At 38.6% G+C, this 19,561-nt stretch overlaps 3 protein-coding genes across 13 annotated transcripts; 2 read left to right on the top strand and 1 right to left on the bottom strand.

Moving 5' to 3' along the window:
• Positions 1-196: 196 nt before the first annotated feature.
• Positions 197-7,191, bottom strand: camkk1b (calcium/calmodulin-dependent protein kinase kinase 1, alpha b). 3 transcript variants are annotated; one of them, XM_029171392.3, is made up of 17 exons: positions 6,965-7,191; positions 5,945-6,260; positions 5,811-5,858; positions 5,665-5,718; positions 5,474-5,525; positions 4,902-5,035; positions 4,580-4,616; positions 4,481-4,502; positions 4,295-4,383; positions 3,631-3,830; positions 3,436-3,489; positions 3,264-3,337; positions 2,589-2,676; positions 2,369-2,497; positions 2,051-2,154; positions 872-922; positions 197-561 (listed from the first exon to the last, which is right to left on the bottom strand). In XM_029171392.3, the coding sequence occupies exons 2-17, from the start codon at positions 6,197-6,199 to the stop codon at positions 480-482; spliced, it is 1,473 nt and encodes a 490-aa protein (XP_029027225.1). In that variant the 5' UTR covers positions 6,200-6,260; positions 6,965-7,191; the 3' UTR covers positions 197-479. The 3 variants fall into 3 exon arrangements, with proteins under 3 accessions (XP_029027225.1, XP_055370244.1, XP_055370245.1); XM_055514269.1 differs by lacking the exon at positions 6,965-7,191 and adding an exon at positions 6,772-6,889; XM_055514270.1 differs by lacking the exon at positions 5,665-5,718.
• Positions 7,192-7,802: 611 nt separating this feature from the next.
• usf1 (upstream transcription factor 1) lies at positions 7,803-12,187 on the top strand. 5 transcript variants are annotated; one of them, XM_029170631.3, is made up of 11 exons: positions 7,803-7,871; positions 8,537-8,598; positions 8,735-8,784; positions 9,000-9,112; positions 9,252-9,368; positions 9,810-9,948; positions 10,354-10,441; positions 10,556-10,614; positions 10,699-10,793; positions 10,999-11,127; positions 11,341-12,187. In XM_029170631.3, exons 2-11 carry the CDS (start codon positions 8,591-8,593, stop codon positions 11,428-11,430), a joined length of 888 nt encoding a protein of 295 aa, XP_029026464.1. In that variant the 5' UTR covers positions 7,803-7,871; positions 8,537-8,590; the 3' UTR covers positions 11,431-12,187. The 5 variants fall into 5 exon arrangements, with proteins under 5 accessions (XP_029026464.1, XP_029026465.1, XP_029026462.1 ...); XM_029170632.3 differs by having other exon boundaries at positions 7,804-7,871; positions 9,018-9,112; positions 9,795-9,948; XM_029170629.3 differs by having other exon boundaries at positions 7,805-7,871; positions 9,795-9,948.
• A 97-nt stretch (positions 12,188-12,284) lies between these two features.
• On the top strand, positions 12,285-19,473 carry gkup (glucuronokinase with putative uridyl pyrophosphorylase). 5 transcript variants are annotated; one of them, XM_055513856.1, is made up of 23 exons: positions 12,285-12,443; positions 12,942-13,030; positions 13,125-13,169; positions 13,273-13,426; positions 13,502-13,573; positions 13,696-13,784; positions 13,921-14,077; positions 14,429-14,506; positions 14,714-14,805; positions 14,893-14,998; positions 15,109-15,188; positions 15,262-15,330; positions 15,807-15,867; positions 15,978-15,994; positions 16,109-16,166; positions 16,312-16,404; positions 16,480-16,540; positions 16,624-16,737; positions 17,348-17,405; positions 17,685-17,753; positions 17,822-17,885; positions 18,028-18,099; positions 18,920-19,473. In XM_055513856.1, exons 1-23 carry the CDS (start codon positions 12,387-12,389, stop codon positions 19,013-19,015), a joined length of 1,851 nt encoding a protein of 616 aa, XP_055369831.1. In that variant the 5' UTR covers positions 12,285-12,386; the 3' UTR covers positions 19,016-19,473. The 5 variants fall into 5 exon arrangements, 2 of the variants coding, with proteins under 2 accessions (XP_055369831.1, XP_029026458.1); XM_029170625.2 differs by having other exon boundaries at positions 12,942-13,048; XR_003787919.2 differs by lacking the exon at positions 18,920-19,473 and having other exon boundaries at positions 12,942-13,048; positions 17,690-17,753.
• Positions 19,474-19,561: the final 88 nt, after the last annotated feature.

Below are 19,561 nucleotides of genomic sequence, written 5' to 3'. Positions count from 1 at the left end.
AAGTTTACTTTAAATAACTCATAAGAAGGATAATAAGGAAATGTCAGGACATGACAAAGACTACTGTACATCATGGATAGGTTGTCTCAGAGCTGCTGCCATCTAGTGTTTCATAAGAGGCATAATAAAACTGTGTATAATAAAACTGTGGCGCTGCATGTAACAGCAGTTTGCAGAAATAACTGACTTGTATACATGCAGCAGTGTTTGAATTAGAACTTTATTGTTCAACATCTGTGAGAATGTAAAAATATCTTCTATACAAAGCATATTTACATTTTTAATTTGACAAAACAATAAATAAATAAAGACTGACTTTAAACTGACCTGATCTATTTTTATGTCATGTAATGCCTTATCCATTTTTCATTCAAAGCAAAAGTGAGAGAATCTGTAACAAGTAAAGCAAACATGAAGCAAAAGCACAGCTTCTGCAATTTGTCTGCATGTTTTCATTTTGGTTAAATCTGTCTGCATGTTTAATCCGTACACTCTGTAAGTGTATCAACTTCATACAAGTCCTCCAGCTCGCCTTCTCTGCTCCCCTCGTTGCTGACTTTCCTGCAGTGGAGACAAAATCTCCATCATGCTTATGAAGTGATAAAGCAGAGTATGATAAGAAGCTCCTCCACAGCACAACTCATCACTTTGTGTCCACTATGAACCTAAAGAGGATATGAGAGAGGACAAAACACAGCCCCAACGTGCTCAGCAGCAACCTGTGTGTCCATGCACTGTATTTTCGGTACCGCTCAGTGTTGAGAGCCTTGTGTTGTGTCGATCAAATCCTCTTAAGCTTGAGCAAACAAGTGATGAGATGTACTGAGTATGAAACGTATGAGCTCAGCAGAAATGCTTTTAGAAAATTTACCTCAATGAAGGATGAGGCTGAGGTGACGACCCTGTCAGGCCCCAAGAACCGCTGCAAGACAGAGAAGTCATTTACATTTTTACATAAAACCTTATAACACTGTATAACACACATATATTATATATATATATTACTACATATATATTTTAATTCCACCTTAAACCTCACAGCGAAATATATAATTATAAGAGTTTTATATTCAGCAGTAGGTCTTATAGTTGAAATATATGGACCTTTGCACACTCTAAAAATCACTTTCGATTCATATCCTGCGAATGGCATGGAAGAAAGGGTTTAACTTGGACACATGTCATTAAAATCTATTTGTAATTTAAGAGGGTTTGCTGAGAGAATGACTACACCTCTTAAGGGCCAGCAGCTGGTTAGTCAGGAGTCTGTTATTATAGCTCACATGGATTATTTCAATATTGTGATTATGCTTATGAAAAACATAATAAAAACTTTTATTACTACAAGTGGTTGTTATTGCAAACATTTTTTATTACAAGTGCCACTTGAATGAAGCCATGTTTTTATTATTATTCATGCATGGTACACTTTATGTACCAAATAATGTGTACTGGGGTATTAAAATAACTAAATTCTTCTCATTTCTATCAACCCAGTAACATAACATTTTAATAATAATTCCTATTTCAGCGTGGCCACAAAAAAGCTTTTGTTTGTATTTCACCATTTACATTATCACACGTGTCAGTTGGAGAGAACGTGTGGGAGACGACAGTGCTGGGTACTGCAGCAGTGGTGGCGAATGTGCAAATGTGGAGGAGGATGTGGCTCTGTACGTGAAGATGTAATTAGCTGTGTTCGTGGACCCAACAGACAGGACGCGCTTGTTAATGGCAAACAAAAGCAGTGCATCCATTATTACTGCTGCCACAGGGGCTTCCATTTAGCTCATCTGGAGGGGATAAATGCTTTTATGTGCGTGGCTGTGCTGCTCATTTCAGGAGGAATACACAGCTAATGCAATATACTGTAAGTGCTAGCCAACAAATAAAGTACTGTTCCTGACAAATGAAGGACTTGCTACACATACTGTATAGTATAATCTATGAATGTGTTGTTTTATACAGGCGTCTGTTCTGTCAGAGGCCTAATCACAGGGCTGGCAGGTTAGCAGCGGAGCAGACGGGATTTACAGAGAGGGCTACTTACGTAAGCAGACCTCCAGGGGCAGACATGGACCTCTCTGCTCGTCTGCCCTGAGACTCAAAGGGATTACTGAAAGAGCGCTTCCTCAGCATGGATTTCACTAGAATCTGCAGTGAACGAACAGTAAGAGAGAGTCTCATTGAAAATACGCAATAACGAGACTGTCCTTTTTGAGTTCATCCTCTTTGTACAGTACACTGAAACTCATCACTCACCCTGTAAAGAACTAGTATCACAAGGTGATTATTGAGTTTAAGACAGTATTACTGTAATACTCAGTATGGTAAATGGTGACCAGAGAGGGAGATTGGTGCCACTAACCACAGCGGAGAGGCTCGGGATGAGCTTGACACTGTTCTGGACCTCCTCCTCGGTGACCTCCACTGCCGTGCAGTGCTCCTCCTCCAGAGGGAGGGGGCATGTGCCATTCTCTGTCACCCACGGGTGGAGCTGTAGCAACATTTATTCATTATGAAAATACCAAAATTGGATTGATTGTGAACATACAGTATTTCATTTGACATTTTGCCTCCTCAGTGACCTTAATTTCAGGGATAGTGATTCTGGCATCAGGGCTTTTCTCCAGCATCTGTTCAATGAGCTTCTTTAGATCAGAGCTTACAACTGGCCTGAAGAAAAAATGCAAAAAAAAGCAAATGATTTTAGAGAAAAGGTTCCACAGCAGCTTTTCTTAATTAAAAATGATGTTTTATAAATCATTTAAAATCCTTGAGGTCACTCTGTAAGACAGTTCCCATCTAAGGGATACAGGACAAACCCCACAATACTCAACAACAAAATGTAGCAAAAGAAAATAAAAGGTTTGTTATCTAAATAAATATACACATTAAATATATGTAAAATGTGAACCTACATTTAAATGTAAGTACAGTAAAGACACAACAGGGTATTTAATAGTAATAACTAGTTCCTTTGGTTTTGCTTTGCTTTGCTTTGCTTTGCTTTGCTTTGCTTTGCTTTGCTTTGCATCGCTTTTCTTTGCTTTGCTTTGTTTAGTTTGGTTTGATGAATTTTGTTCCATCCAACTATGATTTACCACAACCAAAATAATTTACTTACTGGAGAAATACATACACTAAACAAGTGTTAACATTTGTGGCAGTGTTATTCAATTAATATTATTGTATTTTGTAGCCTAAATTTGTATCCTATTACATACTGCAGTGGTTATATTACTTAACTATCATTTGCTTACATCTCGGGAAATTCCACTGATTTGTTCCTGATCTTGTTGTGCAGTGAAACAATGTACTCATCATAGAAAGGGCACTAAAACAGAAAAAACAAATGCACATTATTCAAATAATTTAAAATATTTTTTTGCCTGGCTTTTTCTTCTACAAGTATGTTGTTGTGAATGTGCTCACCTTCCCTATGACAAAGCAGTAGAGTGTGACTCCCATCGCCCACACGTCTAATGCCTAGTAAACAACCACACTAATTACCAAGGCTGCATCATGAAAGGCTCTTACTGGGTAATTTGTTGGTCATTTCTCATAATTAAGTATTGATGATGACTCACTGACTATAATGACGATTATCAGCTAACGTGTTTGTGTCACCTTTCCACTGAAGCTCTGCTCCTGTTCGGTCATCATTTCGGGGGCCATGAACGCAGGGGTCCCTGCTGTGCTCGACAGGAGTGCATCTGTCCCCTCAAACTCATTACTCACACCAAAGTCTGCGATCTTGACATGACCGTCATCCCCCAGTAGCAGGTTGGAGGGTTTGATGTCTCTGTGGATAATCTTGTGGTAGTGCACTGGGCAGATAATGATTCATATAAGAGATCAGATTTACAGTAGTTTAGAATAATTGTGTGTTACAAAATGAAAAAGATCAGTAAAATTGTCTTAGCAAAAAATATCTCATTCAAAAAATATAAAAGATATTTCAAAAACATTTTCCACTTTAGAAATATTTTTTTTTAATTTTAAAATTAATATTTTTTTAACTTAAATAACTTTAATATGAATATTTAATAAATGACTTGCTGCATTATCATGTAGCTTTACATACAGTAGATGTGGACATTGATATGTTTCTATGTAGGCACATTTTAAGTTATATGAAATGTGATTTGAACTGTGATTCGTGATTCGAAGCCACAAAAAAAGAGCTATTATGGCAGATATAATGTATAGAATTGTACTGAAAATCTTGAATAATTCCTTTAATGTGATGTTGTTTAAACTTTGAGACAATTAGAATAAAAAGCAAACTTACAGTACTCTATGCCCATGACAACGTCTCTAAAGTAGAAGCGAGCCTGCTCCTCAGTGAAAGGGTCGTCTGTGGGCACGTCCATTACTGGACTGAGCAACGTGACAAGTAAAGGCAGAAATGTCATTCAATATCTTACCATATGTTATGATATTATAGAGAGAGAGTAAATAAATGCACATAACTTACCCCTTTGTCATCAGTTCGAATGCTTGGGGAAAAAGCATTTTAATAACTTGTTTCCTTCATTTTAATATTTTCTTCATTTTATTTAATATGAGCTCCTACCCATATGAAGTCCATCTTCTTCAGGATCATCAAGCACCTGCAAGATACAATAAGTAGGACATAAGTATTCAATTTCCTTTTACACCACTAGTTATATTCTCTATCTTAAGTGTGTATTTTACATTCAAAATTAGTTTTCAATATTTCATATATACATTTCATGATAAACAAATTACATATATTATTTATAGCCGTTTGTAATAATCTTTCTTATAAAAGCAAATCCTTTTTTAAATAAATTTAAAATCAACTCAGATATTTGCATTACCCTGTAGAGCTGGTTACTGTATACAGTATTTTAGAAAAATATGATCTTACTGACCTCCACCAATTTAACAACGTTAGGATGGTCCAGCTTCTTCAGGATGGCGATCTCCGTGTACACTCTTTCCAGGGGCAACACTGCTTTGTAAAATGGATCCTGCTGGGAATTTGATCCTTGAGTAGGTAGACGACCTAAAAATGCACACAGAAATACATGAACAGATCAAAATGTTACTAGCACTAGTCACAGTCAATGAGTTAGCAGCTAGTTTGTGATGTCCTGTGAGGTCCTGATCTTTTCTCAGTTTTCTGTTTGTTTATTAAGCTTCTACTATGGATAAATAGTAATGTTTACTTGTAGTATGTTTTGCATCAGCATTGTCAGAACCTACAGTTGTTGCTTTGGGTTAGTGTCACGTATTTATGATTGGTTGATATGATTATTGTTCGATGGAGAGATGTGACAGGGCCTGTACAATCATGAAGAAGAGCTGATAGAATTGATCTGATTGAATGTTATCAGAGTTTTTAGAATCAGCTTCATCTAAACTAGACCCAGCTGAAGCGCTGTGGGTGGACCTAGGTTCATAGTGGGAGGCTCACTCACAGCACTGCGTTACATTCACTCACGCAAAAATCCACACTGCCTCATCAGCTTCTTCTTTGAAACAACCTTCATTGCCTGAACAAAAGAAGAAAATTTTGATTGGAGGAACATACAACTTACCATAACTGACTAACAATAAATTCATAGATTTTTAAAATTTAATTTTAAATTTTAAAATAAAGTTTATATAAATACATTTTCAGCTTCAACTTACATAGTACTGTTCGGAATCTTCATTATAAGCTAACTTAACCACTCCATATGAACCCTAAAGTAAAAATAACCACTGTCAAAACCTTGCTAAAACTTTGTCATGATCCTGTGTAATCTGGAAACTTTGTTTCCGTGTGTGTTAGTCACCTTTCCAATTTCTTGTTTGAGTTTATACTGGTTGAGCTGGACACAGTCCTACAGAAAAAGAATCACTGTATCAATGACAGGTACAGTATTCTAGTAAGACACTGAATTATGCAAATCATTTGGGGACTCCTTACATCAATGTCTGTGATGGACACGCGCTTGGTCTCGATGGTTGGCGGTCGAGCCATGCGACTTCCTCTCTCCTGCAAAGACATCTTCCTTTTTGAAATCGGGTCCCTGTAGGAGGTGGTGGTCCTGGGAGCACTGGACCTGTAGCCGTTTGGCGGGGTCACACGATTGGCAGCCACGTTCATGGCTGCCACCAAGTCGGCCAGCTCGCACGGATGCTCCGAGTCCAGCTCCGCCCTGCAGGCAGTGTCAGCGCTCATGGTGGTTGGTATTCACTCAGTCACAGATCCACATTTTTAACATCCAACTGCATCACTGCACCTAAAGTGTGACAGAAAATACATGACATCACACACACACACACACACAAAACACAAAGAGGTCTGACACATGTCCAGCTGAACTCCTCCATAAGTGTAGTCATAGTTATGTTAGAAGGCAAAACTGTCCAAGGCTAACTCAACTTCCAAATGTTACAATACAAAAGGCTATTTGAAAATTTTTTAATGTTTAGAATATTTACAATTTTACAAATTCAAAATCACTTGCTGGATGTGTGCATCTTTGATTCCAAACTGGAGAATGAGTCTTGGAAAAGACCTATTGTTTTGTCCTGAATGACCTTTATCAGATACTTGAGGTAAAGAGAACCAAAATAAAACTAAGACAAAAAGTTCAAAAGAAAAATAAACATCTCAATCCCTTTTAGTCGAGCAGAACATAACATCCAGCTCCTCATTAGCACGCCACAGTGTGGTCTAAAATACTGTACAGTGCATAACTGTAAAGCTTCTTATGTAACAAAGTAGAAAGCTTGAACAGGAAAACTCACACTATCTGCAAATACCAAGGTCTGTCACAACAGCTACTGTACACTATAGAAAAACAATAAAATATGAAAATCAGTCATATTTGTAGGATGCTTTAAACAGTTATTACACCTTATTGTCATGAAAATTCCCTTTACTTCACCACATAAGTAAAATTCTTATATACAATAAAAGGTCAATGTTTAATCTACTTACGCAATAGTGGTATCCTGTGTTCATAGATTATGTGGTTAAAATGCATATTGTCCTGCTGCTGTTAAGAGGAGAAAGTTTGTGTGTGGGTGAGTGTCCTGCTCTGAGACAAGCAGGGAGGAGCCTGAGGAGCGCACGTCCAACGGATTACTGAGGCCACATATAGACAGAGTTATCCTCGGGGAGGCCAGTAGCTTCGTTGACTCCATCACACTCCTCCCTCAGCAAACAAGAACCATATAGAGATGGACACACCAAAGATTCATAACAAAATAAAACTTCATATTGTTGTTTCATAACTTTAGGAGAAAATGTCAATCAAAATGTAAAAATGTGCATTGTACTGTATTGTTGACCTTAAGTCAAATATAGCGAGATTATGTAACCCTTTCCCTCGGTTAAATTAGATAAATTATTGCGCTAACAGATTCGTGGCCTCTCGGACAGAGTCTCTTGTTCTTGGTGTATTCTTAGAAGTAATCGTTCTATTGAGTAAAGCAGCAGACATTTTGCAAGATTAAATATAGCTTTACATGCTTTTCATTTTAGAACAACGGGGAAATGCTGGCTTTAAAAACCATATCATTCACAGAATCACAAAGTGTGGTGACAATTAATTGAGTGTTGTTGTTTATTAATTCGTTTAATTCGTTTTCTTAATTGTATGTTTAGACAGTACAACTGTCCATACTATGACAGTTCAGCTACTAAGTAGCTATTTCAGAAACATTTAACGCCACTCTTCACTTGGATTTTCAATCAAATATTCACATCGCTTTGTTGTATAAAACCTAAATGTAGCAATATCAAACTGATCTGGAAGCAGGTAATTTACATTTCTGTCGCGCATGCGCAGAGCCTCGTCCGAAGCAGGTCTGTTGACAAATATCGGGGGAGGGACCACTGCGGTGTAAGTAGATCTTTGTTCAGTCTGGAATATGGATAACAGAATCGAGTATTCGTATAATAGAGCTTCGTTAATATATCCGAGCATAGTATTTCTTAGATGCAGTGGACACTGCTTTATCTAGCGTAGCACAGAGTGTTTGATTTCACATCTGTAAAAACCGCTGGGGCCGAGTTGTAGCAGAAAGGTACCATCCTTGTCGACAAAGCCGCAATGATTTTGAACACTATAAATTGGGTTTCCGGTAAAACCGCCAAAATAAGTTAAATGTGCATGCATGCGTATTACACATTCACCCTGTACCGGGGTGTACAAGTATACCAAATAAAGTGAGATATTTTACAATTAAAACGATATGCTGGTAAATTGTCGCACTTAATGTTACACGTGAAAGATTACGCGCATTTGTTTCCTACGGTTTATTTTCATGCTTTAATTGTGAAGGCCAACTCGGCTCGTTTCCTTAAACAACCATAGTAACGTTCCTACTGGGTGAGCTCGCAGAGCCCACAGCTAGCTACCAACCAGCCCTTTTTTCAACACCGTTTCACGCTTAATCTCATTCGTAAACTCTCTGTCGTAAAACGTCACAATAACAATATCACGTCTTCTAGTTTGGAGTAAATTGACGTCCGCATTTTTGTGAAACTTATGAACTTGTTTCACAGTCTGGCTGTGGGAGCGAGTGAAGGCGGTCTCCTCGTCCAAGACTGTGGGCAGAAATGAAGGGGTGAGTGGGACTGAAATCTCAGGCGCCATAGCCAAATAATAACAAAAATACGTCCGCATGCCACTGACTAGTAGATCATTAATGAACTAACCGAACAGCAGTATGAATACTTTTGCTTATTTGCATATGTGTTCAGCCAACAGAAGAGCCCTGAAGCAGATGGGAGCATTACCGTCAGCGAGGAAGGTAAACGAACACGGCTTTGATTATCATTTGCTGTGCAGCGAAACAAGTTAGGGCCTCGATTCACATCTTTTATGCATAAAAATGTGCTGTTTCGTGTTTTATTCCACCTTCTGCTTGAAGCACTTATAAAATGAAGTTGTCATAGAGATGTTCTTTCCTTGGCCGGTTTTGTAGGATAGACCTACTCCTATAAAGTTGTGTGTTTCTGACTTCAGGCTCTGTTGCCACTGCAGAGGATCCAGCTGCGATTGCTACAATTCAGTCTGCTGCCACATTCACTGACCAGCCCATCAAGTATCTTTTCAAGACAGAAGGAGCAGGTGGACAGGTAGGACGGACTGATGTGGACATGCATGTGTCCATTGACAGCTTGTCACAGGTTGCTATATGTACGTCCTACAGTAGTTTACATGTTGCTTCAGTCTTAATGAGACATTGATCGCTTAGTGTAACATGTAACGCTGCAGGTGACCTACAGAGTTATCCAGGTGTCAGATGGCCAATTGGAGGCTCAGACAGATGGTGCAGGATCAGCGGTCAGCCTGGTAGCTGGTTTCCCTGCAACCACTCAGGCCGTAACACAGGTGAGTACATGACTGGTTAGAATGTGCTCCTCTGTAGTACTACTACAGTATTTTCATGCTCTGAACCTAAATTTTTATACAGTACTGTAGTTATTACACCTGCCCTTTTTGTATTGGGGCAATTGTTTATTATTAACACTCTCCTTACTTTATTTGTAACTGTCTTTATATTAAATGTATATATCATCTGTCGTACTGTATAGAATTTCTGATATTGACCTTTTTATTTAAAAGAAAAAGCTGATTTGACCTCGAGAAAATATATTTACACGAGCGCCATTGATATTTAATTTTTGTTTTTCAAGACCCATGGCTGTAGGAAGGTTATGTGATAGATATTAAATATGTTATATATCATTAAACTCATTGGGTCCTGAACAGTATTAAGCATGACTAACAGTGTAATAAATGTTTCTTTAACTGCAGGCTGTGTTTTCCCAGCCAGAGGGGTTGGAAGGAGATGGAAGCGCTGAGACTCAATACACTTACTACCCTGCCACCATCGCGGATGCTACAACTGGAACCATGGTGACGACAGTGCAGGCCTCTGACACACTGCTGGGCCAGACCACTCCCACAGGTAATACAGTAGTTGTACAAATGTGGCCAAAAGTGTTTGTACTCTTAAGAGCTCTTTGGCAGACTAAATCTGTATGTAAAACCTAATGGAATGATAGTTTGTTTTGTGTATGTTTGGATTGCCTGAATTAATATCCCAGCCCTGACTAAAAAAAGCATACTCCTTTGTGCAAAGTAAACATTGTGCATCATAACATTTTATTTGTAATTTTATGTTGATTTCATTATAATTTTAATAAAATGTTAATATTTTTAAATAGTTTTCATTATTGATGTATTACTTTTATATTTATCTTATTTTCTGTTTATGTTATGGAATTGTTTATTTTAAAATTGTATGGTAATGTAATGCTGTAAGGATTTTAGAAGTCTTATTCAGTTTTAAATTTAATGTCTTGTGTCACAGGGCAGCTCTATGTGATGATGTCACCCCAGGAAGTTTTGACAGCATCCAATCAAAGGACAATCGCACCCCGTACTCAGCCATACGTTGCGTAATGACATACAAATTTTATTGCCACAGATTAAAAGCAATCTGAATAAAATAACTGTGTAACCCATAATCAGGAAGTCGAGCTAAATAAAAAATATTTAGATTTTTTTTCTAGGAAGCAAGAGGCTCCTCGGGCATCCAGAGATGAAAAACGACGAGCACAACACAATGAAGGTCAGAAATAATGTGAGACATTTGACCTAAAAGTACATTCTGCTTTAAAATGTGAGATTGCAGTGTTTTAATAAAATGTTATAGTTGAGCGGAGGCGAAGAGACAAAATCAACAACTGGATTGTGCAGCTTTCAAAGACCATCCCAGACTGCAACGTTGACTATACAAAGACTGGCCAGGTCAGTGTAGCTCCGTTTGCACATTTAAACCTGAGGCTGCCCTTCTGTATTTCAGTGACAATAAAAAAGAACCCAGTTCATGTTCTTCTGTCATCTTGCTCATGAGGATGTTTTGCTCAAAAAGGTTGAAATCAACCTTGAGAAAAATGTTAAGATAGGCCTGAGTTCCTAACTGTTGAATTCTCTTCTGTTTTTTTAAATTCAGAGTAAAGGAGGAATATTGTCTAAAGCCTGTGAGTACATCAAAGAACTCAGACAGAGCAACTTAAAGTTGGGAGAAGATATCAGCTCACTTGATCGCCTCAGGATTGACAACCAGCTACTCAGACAGGAGGTAGAGTATAGCTTAGTGAACTTGCTTTTTCATGTTTCATGTTCATACAACAGCGTATAACAGATTAACTCAGAAAACACATGAGGGTTACTATTGTTGTTTAAACATTTATTTAAAAGATCAAAAAGTAAAGATATTATAACTTACATGTAACTTACAATCACTTGTATTATGTATCGATTTCATTGTTATCTGTGTTACTGTGTTGCACAGGTGGAGGACTGGAAATCCAAGAATCAGATCCTTAGGAACCTGCTAAGACAGCATGGAATTGTGGGATCATCTAGCACAGACCCCCAGTGACAAACCTGTTGCCTAGTGGTATTCAGAGACAAGAAAAGACACATGGGCCAAAAAAGTACTTGAAACACATTGAGTTACTTTATATGTGATTGATTGTGCAAAAAGGTGAAATGATTGAATATTGTCAATAATATTCACATTTAGCATCTTTGCTATATGACTAATACAGTGTTCAAAGCCTTAAAAAAATGGAAGTAATTCATTTGATGAATACGACACAATCATAAAAACATGATAGATCTGAAAAGAGAATGAAAACAAATCAACTCAAACCTTTTGAATCCAACCAGTTTTGCAAAGCCCTCGTTGAATGCCTTCCTCTGCAAACATTATGAATGTTTTATTTAACCTCCAGTATAGTAAGCTCTAAAACATTGCCAACTTTTCAGGTTTCTTTTTCTTGGCCTCTGCAATCTTGACTGTGCTTCTCTGTATCAATTACACTCATGTTAATATCTCTTAAAAACATTGTATTCCTTTCTTGGTCTTTTCTCATCTTTTATCAATAATACTTCAAGCAGTTGATGCAAAGTTAGTTATTTAGTCGTAGTTCAACTTTGTTTGCTTTGCTGTATTTTTTAAGTGTTTAATAAAGCTTCACTGAGGACAATAATTACATTGCAACAATGTAACAAAATGGAATGGGGATGAAAGCGTTGCATTACTAGGTAGGCGATGTATGTCTTTATATAAAAAAATTCTATACTGTATGTCATAAATCATGTTCACTTACTATTAAAGTTGAAAACTTGGCAAATTGTGTTTTTAGTATCGATGAACGTTTATCTGCGGATTATTTCACATACAGTAGACGGATGTTCACTGAACGGGGGATTTTATTGTGAAGGATGTTTGCGGAAGCGAATGTCTTCGGACATGCATGAGCTGCAACGTTGATTTAGACGTTTGTCATTTGTTGTTCGCTACGATATTGCTTTTCTGATCGGGCCTTATCCATGATCTGTATATTACTGGTTGCCGGTCACGGCACCGTGTTAGAAACACAAATTAAGGTAAGCAGCTTGAATGCAACAGAAACGAGACAAGCACGCCGCGGTTCAAAGTTCGCCTTAGTTGTGGAGTTGCAATGCTACAATCTTACTGCCTGGTGTGTCGGCTACAGCCAGCAGCCACCAGGACATGCAGCATGTTCTGTCGTGAAGACGTGCTGGTGCGTCCGTCCTACACTTAGGACAACAACCATCGCAATTTCCGTAAATTTTAGGTTTAATATTGGTCATAAAACACGTGTTGTCCCAAAAAGAGTAAAAATAAGAAACTTCTAAACAGAAGGAAGATGAAACAATAACATCACATTATACTAATAACTTAATTTAAAACATCTATGTAGTGAATGCATTTACAGCCTTAGCATTAAGAGTCAATAATATTTAAATCACTGCTGTGAAATCAGTCGTTCGCTCGGCATAAAGAGCACTGTATATGTTTGTTACTTTAAAAATGTGTTGTGTATTGACATTCTGTCGTCATTCCCACCTCTCCTTTCACAGGATGATGCAACAGGTTTCTACAGCCAGATGACTGGGGTTCCAAAGGCCTTGCTTCCTGGCATTAAAGGAAAGAAGATCCTCGACTTTTGGTGGGAAACTGTCAACACGTGAGTATGGCACAGTTTCTGCAGTTTTTACCTTCTGTCAAAATTTTTCATTTTTGCTGTGTCTCATTTTCTGCAGGCGGCAGTTGTTTACAGATGTATATCTGGTCACAAATGCAGACAAGTGCGTAAATAAACAATTTTTTTAGAACCTATTTGATTTGACCATTGTTGTGGCTAAAGCCATTAAGTTTTGTGTTTTGCTCTATAAATGTTACACTGAGCAGGTATAAGCACTATGAACGTTGGGCCACCGCTAATGACTTCCCAGTAGAGAACGTGATAAATGATGGCAGCACTACGCTGGAAGATCGTCTGGGTGCCGTGGCCGACCTGGAGCTGGCCATACGCAGCCGCAAGCTGCAGGACGACATTGTGGTGGTATGAGAAATCCATCAGTTAGTCCTGTGGCTTGGTTGGGTGTCGTTTAATGAGGAGAACCTTTTGTGTGAGCAGATAGCAGGAGACATGCTGTGTGCAGACCAGAACTTTGACATTGCACAAGTTATCCGCTTCTTCAGGTCTAAGGTGAGGTTGCAACAATACCAATGTGCACCAAGAACTAATGGAATTTCAGTTTTGTATAGGTATGGTATTGTTATGAAGGAGGTGAGGTCACCTCCTTTCGAGTTTTTGTGTCTGTGCTGCAGCCTGGTGAGCTAATCGTTTACTACGAGCTTGAGGAAAGTGAGAAAAGCAGCTCCAGGGGCATCGTGGAGGTCTGTCCTGACACACACAGGTAAAACAAAGTGGTCTCTAATGAAGAGCAGTGCTAGACTGTAGTTCTTTGTTATGGACCCAAGGCTCACTGACATACATTTGATTCTGTGCATGCTGCAGATCAGATTTTAATCTATCCTAGTTTCATGAACTAGGATATGTCGCTTCTTGGAGAAACCCCAGGAGGGGCTGACAGAGTCTCGGCTGGCCAGTGTGGTGTTCTACTGCATTCAGAGAAACACGCTGTCCTGCCTTTCGGATTTCCTCAGCCTGCAGCCTCAGGGCACAGACAGGACCTTCGGACAATTCTGGGTTCGTAGGTGAAAGAAAAACAGTGTTCAAGCGGTCCAAAATGTGTTTACCTGAAAATAATAATTTTATCTAAAGCTTGAATTCTACCAACATGATTTTATTTCTGATGTTGCACACATTTGGTGAGACTATAGGTGTCTGGAGATGCACTGTCTTACAGTACTGTATGTGTGGATTAATTTCTTGCAAGTACACTGAAGCAAACACAAGGCTGCTCAGATGTAGTTCACTCACACTCCTACATGCAACACTACTTTCATCGTTGTCGGAAACCACTGTTCCAAAACGTCCATTACATTTTTGTAAATTCATTTTCACAAATTCATGCTTTTTTGTGGCTTTTTTCATCAGGAGTGGCTCATCAATGAGAAGAAGATTGATGTGTTTGGCATGAAGCTTCCCACTGGTTTCCAGCTTATTGGACAAGTGGTTTGTATTAATACCTTTGTCACTTGTCTTTCATGTCATTGCTTTTACACAGTTTTGCTTCACGCAGTTAGACTTTCATTACCACCAGACACCAAGTGACTTTGCAAGGGGGAGCAAGAAAAAACGTAATGTGACATTGTTCTTGTGCCAAATGCCTTTCAGCTCTAAGCACTGTCCACACTAGGCTTATTTATCTGTGTAACTCAGGGACTGTCTGACTACACCAAGTGGCTTACCCACTATTCCAGTAAGCATCGAGACAATCCTGCTAAACCAATCACTTGCAGATCTTATGCCAGGTAAGGAGGTGCCAGCACAAATTCCAGACACTTCTCACACACACTGGTTTGGGTTTATATCAGGTTACTGTCCTTTGTCCGATGTAGGGTTGGATTAATGGGGAATCCCTCAGACGGCTTCAATGGAAAAACCATCGCCATGACCATTTCTAACTACTGGGCTGAGGTCACTCTGGTGGAGAGTCAGACATTGGTGATTTATGCACACACACACACACACACACACACACACACACACACACGAAATGCTGTTTTTTCTAGAGTGAAAAACATGATGTACAGTGTATTTCTGTCACTTTATAGGTTTTAGTTCCTCATCCTCTCAATGACCCCACAGAATTTGGAAGCTTGCAAGACCTGTTCTGTATAAGCAGGAAAGAGGGGTGTGTTGATGAGCTAACCAGCATTACAGTCACATTCAGCCTTTTAAATTGTAATGACCCTTAATTCCTTTAGATACCTGGGAGGTCTCCGTCTCCTGCAAGCGACCTGTAAGAAGTTCTACCAGTTCTGCTCCAAACAGGGGTGAGATTTTTGAAAAGGAAAAACATTCTGCACATGTTTAATCCAAAGCTGATAGTTGCCTGCTGTGCTGTGGAGAATCAGGAACATAATTGGTTTTAATTGTAATAGTGTTTAAACTAAGCTAATGTATAATTGTTAGCATTCAATGTTTTATTTCACTTTTTATTATTCTATATGTACATCTCCAGCTTACCTCATATTTTCCCTGGAGCCAATAGACCCATTTAAAGAATAATATCATCATATCATCATTATAGGCCAAAAAATGCATATTTTTGAAGGCGGTCCTAAAAAATACATGATTAATTTTACATTATTTAAAAAAATGATGTACTTTAAAAGGGCAATTTGTCTGTTCTGTGAGCAGAGTATGAGATGTACTTTGGTACAAAATAACATAAATGAAACCTTTTAAATAACATGATATAATACTTTTTACGTCAATTCTTATTAAACATTCTTTTTATGTTCTGCAGTATCGCTTTGACCAAACAGAACTTCACACTGAAGTATGACACCAACATTCCCAGACAAGTGGTAAGCATCTGACCAAGTGCTCTGTTTGAAAGCACTCCTGGAGTGTTTAGTTAGAGTCTGACACATAAAGCAGTCTACTGATGGCAAAACCTGTCTCTGTTTTAATGAAGGGCCTTGCTGGGAGCAGGTAAATTGGTTTGTTGGATGTTCTATTACTACCTAATTTCAAAGTACATGTTCTATTATCAATATTGCAAGTACATTAACTGTTTAATTGTTTACAACCTTCTGCGTTGTGCAGTGCCATTGTCTCCGCTACCCTGAAGTGCCTAATGAAATTCTACAACGTCACAGACAATGTGAGGACTTCAGTTACCTTTTCTACTGCAGTTTCTAATATTAATCCATCTTAATTATACTTCAATTTAATCCTGCTAATACAACAGCTTTTACATTACATTCAGTTACAGTATATTCAGTAATCGTTATGGCTTTACACTTCAGGATCTCCCAAAGCCAATCAGAGCCAACTTCATCCTCAACGTGGAGACTGATGAACTTTTCATTACTGCAGGGCTGCAGGACAGAGTTGTTCAGGTCTGCCATCTAAATAAAACATCTCTCCGTTTACTGAATGAACCAAACCCACTGCATAATATTTTACTTTTACAGGTCTATGAAGGCTTAGTCTACATGGATTTCAGCAAGAAGCTTATGGAGGAGCGGGGCTATGGTAATGATGTCGCCATTAGTAGGTGCTGAGTCATCCAAATGTCTTCTTTTTTTTTTTTAAAGGTTGCATATTTCTAATCATAGGGAATTATCTTACTATGGATACGAGTGACCTCCCACCATTCTGGCTGGCCTACCTCAGCGACCCCAGTGACTCTGGACGCATCCACAGCAACATCAGACAGCGCTGGCTTAATGGTACCCCTTTATTTCTTTTAGCTACTGTTGAAGTGACATGAGAGTATAAGTAATATTTTGAATAGTGAATTGAGGTGAGGTCACAACTTCAACTAGATTAAAGTCACCAGTTAATTGCCATTACTGTCCAAACATTCTATGTAACCAGAGAAGGAATCTACAAAGTGTCTTTGAACAAGACAGTGAATCTGTTGCTCCTCTCCTCCTAGACTCAATACATTATAAAAAATAGTAATAACAATAGGATATTTAATAGTAATTCTATTCAGGATATCTTGGTTTATGCACACCATATATAGGTCATATACATACAAAACAACTTCAACAGCTCATAACAAAGTAAATGTTTAAAATGGTATTCAAGAAAAAAACTTGAAGCGATAAATATTCTCATTAACTAAAACTAAAGGCGCAGCTGTAATATTACATTGTCAACAAGGCATTAGTACATGTATGTAGAGGCGTACGGTCTTGAATTCTCTTATTCTTCTTATAAGTTAAAGTGTAATGTTAAACTAATAATAATCTAACAAATGTTTGAACATGAGTGATTGAAAACCATGTTGCCCTGTTTAGTCATGCAACGTCAGGGGTTTCTGTCTTTTCACAGAGGAGCCCCTGGTCGTTGAAGCCATGAAAAAGTTCGCAGAGCTCACCGATCAAGCGAGGTGGGTTTGGATGTGTTACAGATGGTAAATAGCAGCTGTAGTAAATAGCAGGGGACATTTGTTTAAGGGCAAAGATAGAAGGGCGGTTAATCATTTAATTGATTTTATCTGCCCTTCGTACAACAGTGTGAAAGTGACTTTAATAGTTGTGTATAATGTTTGAGTGTTAATTGGCTTCAAATGTGCTCAGAAAACGGTGCCTACAGTAGTTTTTATCACCTTATTGCTGCATTTCTTAAGTGAACACTGTGGAACTGACTGAAACTGTTTACCACTCAGAACAGCTTTACAGAAGAAAGACTGGGGCCGCCTGGCACAGCTGATGGACCAGAACTTTGAGCTGAGGAGGTAAGCAGGGAGACATGAACTTCATATTCATATTAAGCTCAGAGCTAACAACGCTATTTATCCTGCAGATCTATCTACACTGATGACTGTCTGGGTCCTGGGAATATCAAGATGGTTCAGCTCGCGAGACAGGTGAGTCCCCAAGGGTTCTGACAACTACTAAGTACATTTTTTGTTTGATCATTTAGACTTTGCTGTTCTCTGGATTTGTGTCCCTGCTTCGGTGTTTGTGTTTGCTTTTTGTTGATGCACTCATTGTAGTTGTTTCTCGTAGTTTGGCTCAGCAGTGAAGCTGCCTGGCAGTGGGGGCGCCGTGGTGGGTCTGTGTATGGACCCAGCCAAACTGGTACGATTGCACTGTACTGTAGTGTTTAGCTGACTTTCCTACATTCTGTATGCTAGTCTGCCATGGATTCAGACAAATATTTGTGTTGACATTTTTGCCTTGCTTTCAACGTACAGTACAGTAAGTACCATCTAGATCCTGCAAATCCTTTGCTGTCTTGTGGCTGTTCCAGCAACTGAATTTCCCCACTGTGAGATCAAGAAAGTTTATTTTACCTTATTTTATCAAATATTACTGATTGCAAAATATTTATTTATTCTGTCATGAGTCCCAAACAATAAGAGAATCTGAGTCTACTGTAGATCAGTGTATCGGGGTTGGCAAGTGGTCAAAGACTGTGTTTTTGGCTTTTTTTGGATGTACTTTAGTTCAAACAAACTTTGATTTCAACTACTGTAAACCATAATTTTAGAAAAACATTAAGATGACACAAGAAAAGCTTGCTTTCTGATCTGATTGTTTGGGTGAGTTAAAAACAAATCTGAAATGATACATGAAAATAACAGAATAATATGGATTGATAAAATAAAACTTTGTTTAAAAAAACTGTAAATGCACTTTGCATGCACTCCCCTGTGTCTGTGTGAGTTCAGCTATTTCAGTTTCCCCTCTCAGTCCAAAAGTTAATTAGTGACCAAATATTTGCCAGTATGTAAGAGTGGTCTGTCTCTGGTCCCGCCTCTCCAGCAACCCTTCCACCCATTGAGAGGCCAAGTGTTTCAGATGATGGATGGATCCTGTGACTGATACATGAGCTCTGTTGTAGTAGGGGATGTACAGTATGTGCACTGTCTGATGTAGTCTGTGTTTGTCCCACTAGGTGGAGATGAGGCAAGCCTTCCAGGAGGCAGGCTGTGTCTTCTCTGTTGTCGTGCCATACAACCCATCTGCCAGCACCGTCAGCAGCCAAGACTAACCTCAGGGCTCCATCACCTACTCCACCTATTGAAGGCCAACTCACGGTCATCGCTCGGATGTTGCACATTGTGGTCTTCAATATGTGACCGAATCCTAACGTAATTTCATAGGCTTTATTATTGCCATTGCCAGATTATTATTAAAATTTGCAGAACAAAGCCAGTTAGGGTAAGACTGTCATTGTCTAATCATATTTCATGCTTTAATTTACTAGATGGACCAAATAATGTTGAGTTGAAACCATTTTCCTTAGTAAATCATTAAACCTGCAGGTTTTAGAGTTCGTTGTAAATTATGTGTTTCCAACGTTCTTAATGTCATTTAAATGAGCAGGTGTAACGTATACACACGTAAACATTACGTAATCATTTTCTAATTGTATATCCTATGATTATTCATTTGTGTAATGCATGTCATTTGTGTACACAAATAAATACTTGGGTGTTTTCTCACGGAGACCGTGTAACTTCTGTGTCATTCACGCACAGGGTAATATTTAACCCTTGACGCTGTGATGTACTGATGTGCGCGGCGCACGCAGCGA

This window comes from Betta splendens, chromosome 13, assembly GCF_900634795.4.
Source record: "Betta splendens chromosome 13, fBetSpl5.4, whole genome shotgun sequence".
NCBI lineage: Eukaryota > Metazoa > Chordata > Actinopteri > Anabantiformes > Osphronemidae > Betta > Betta splendens.
This window is presented reverse-complemented; position numbering and strand designations above follow the sequence as displayed.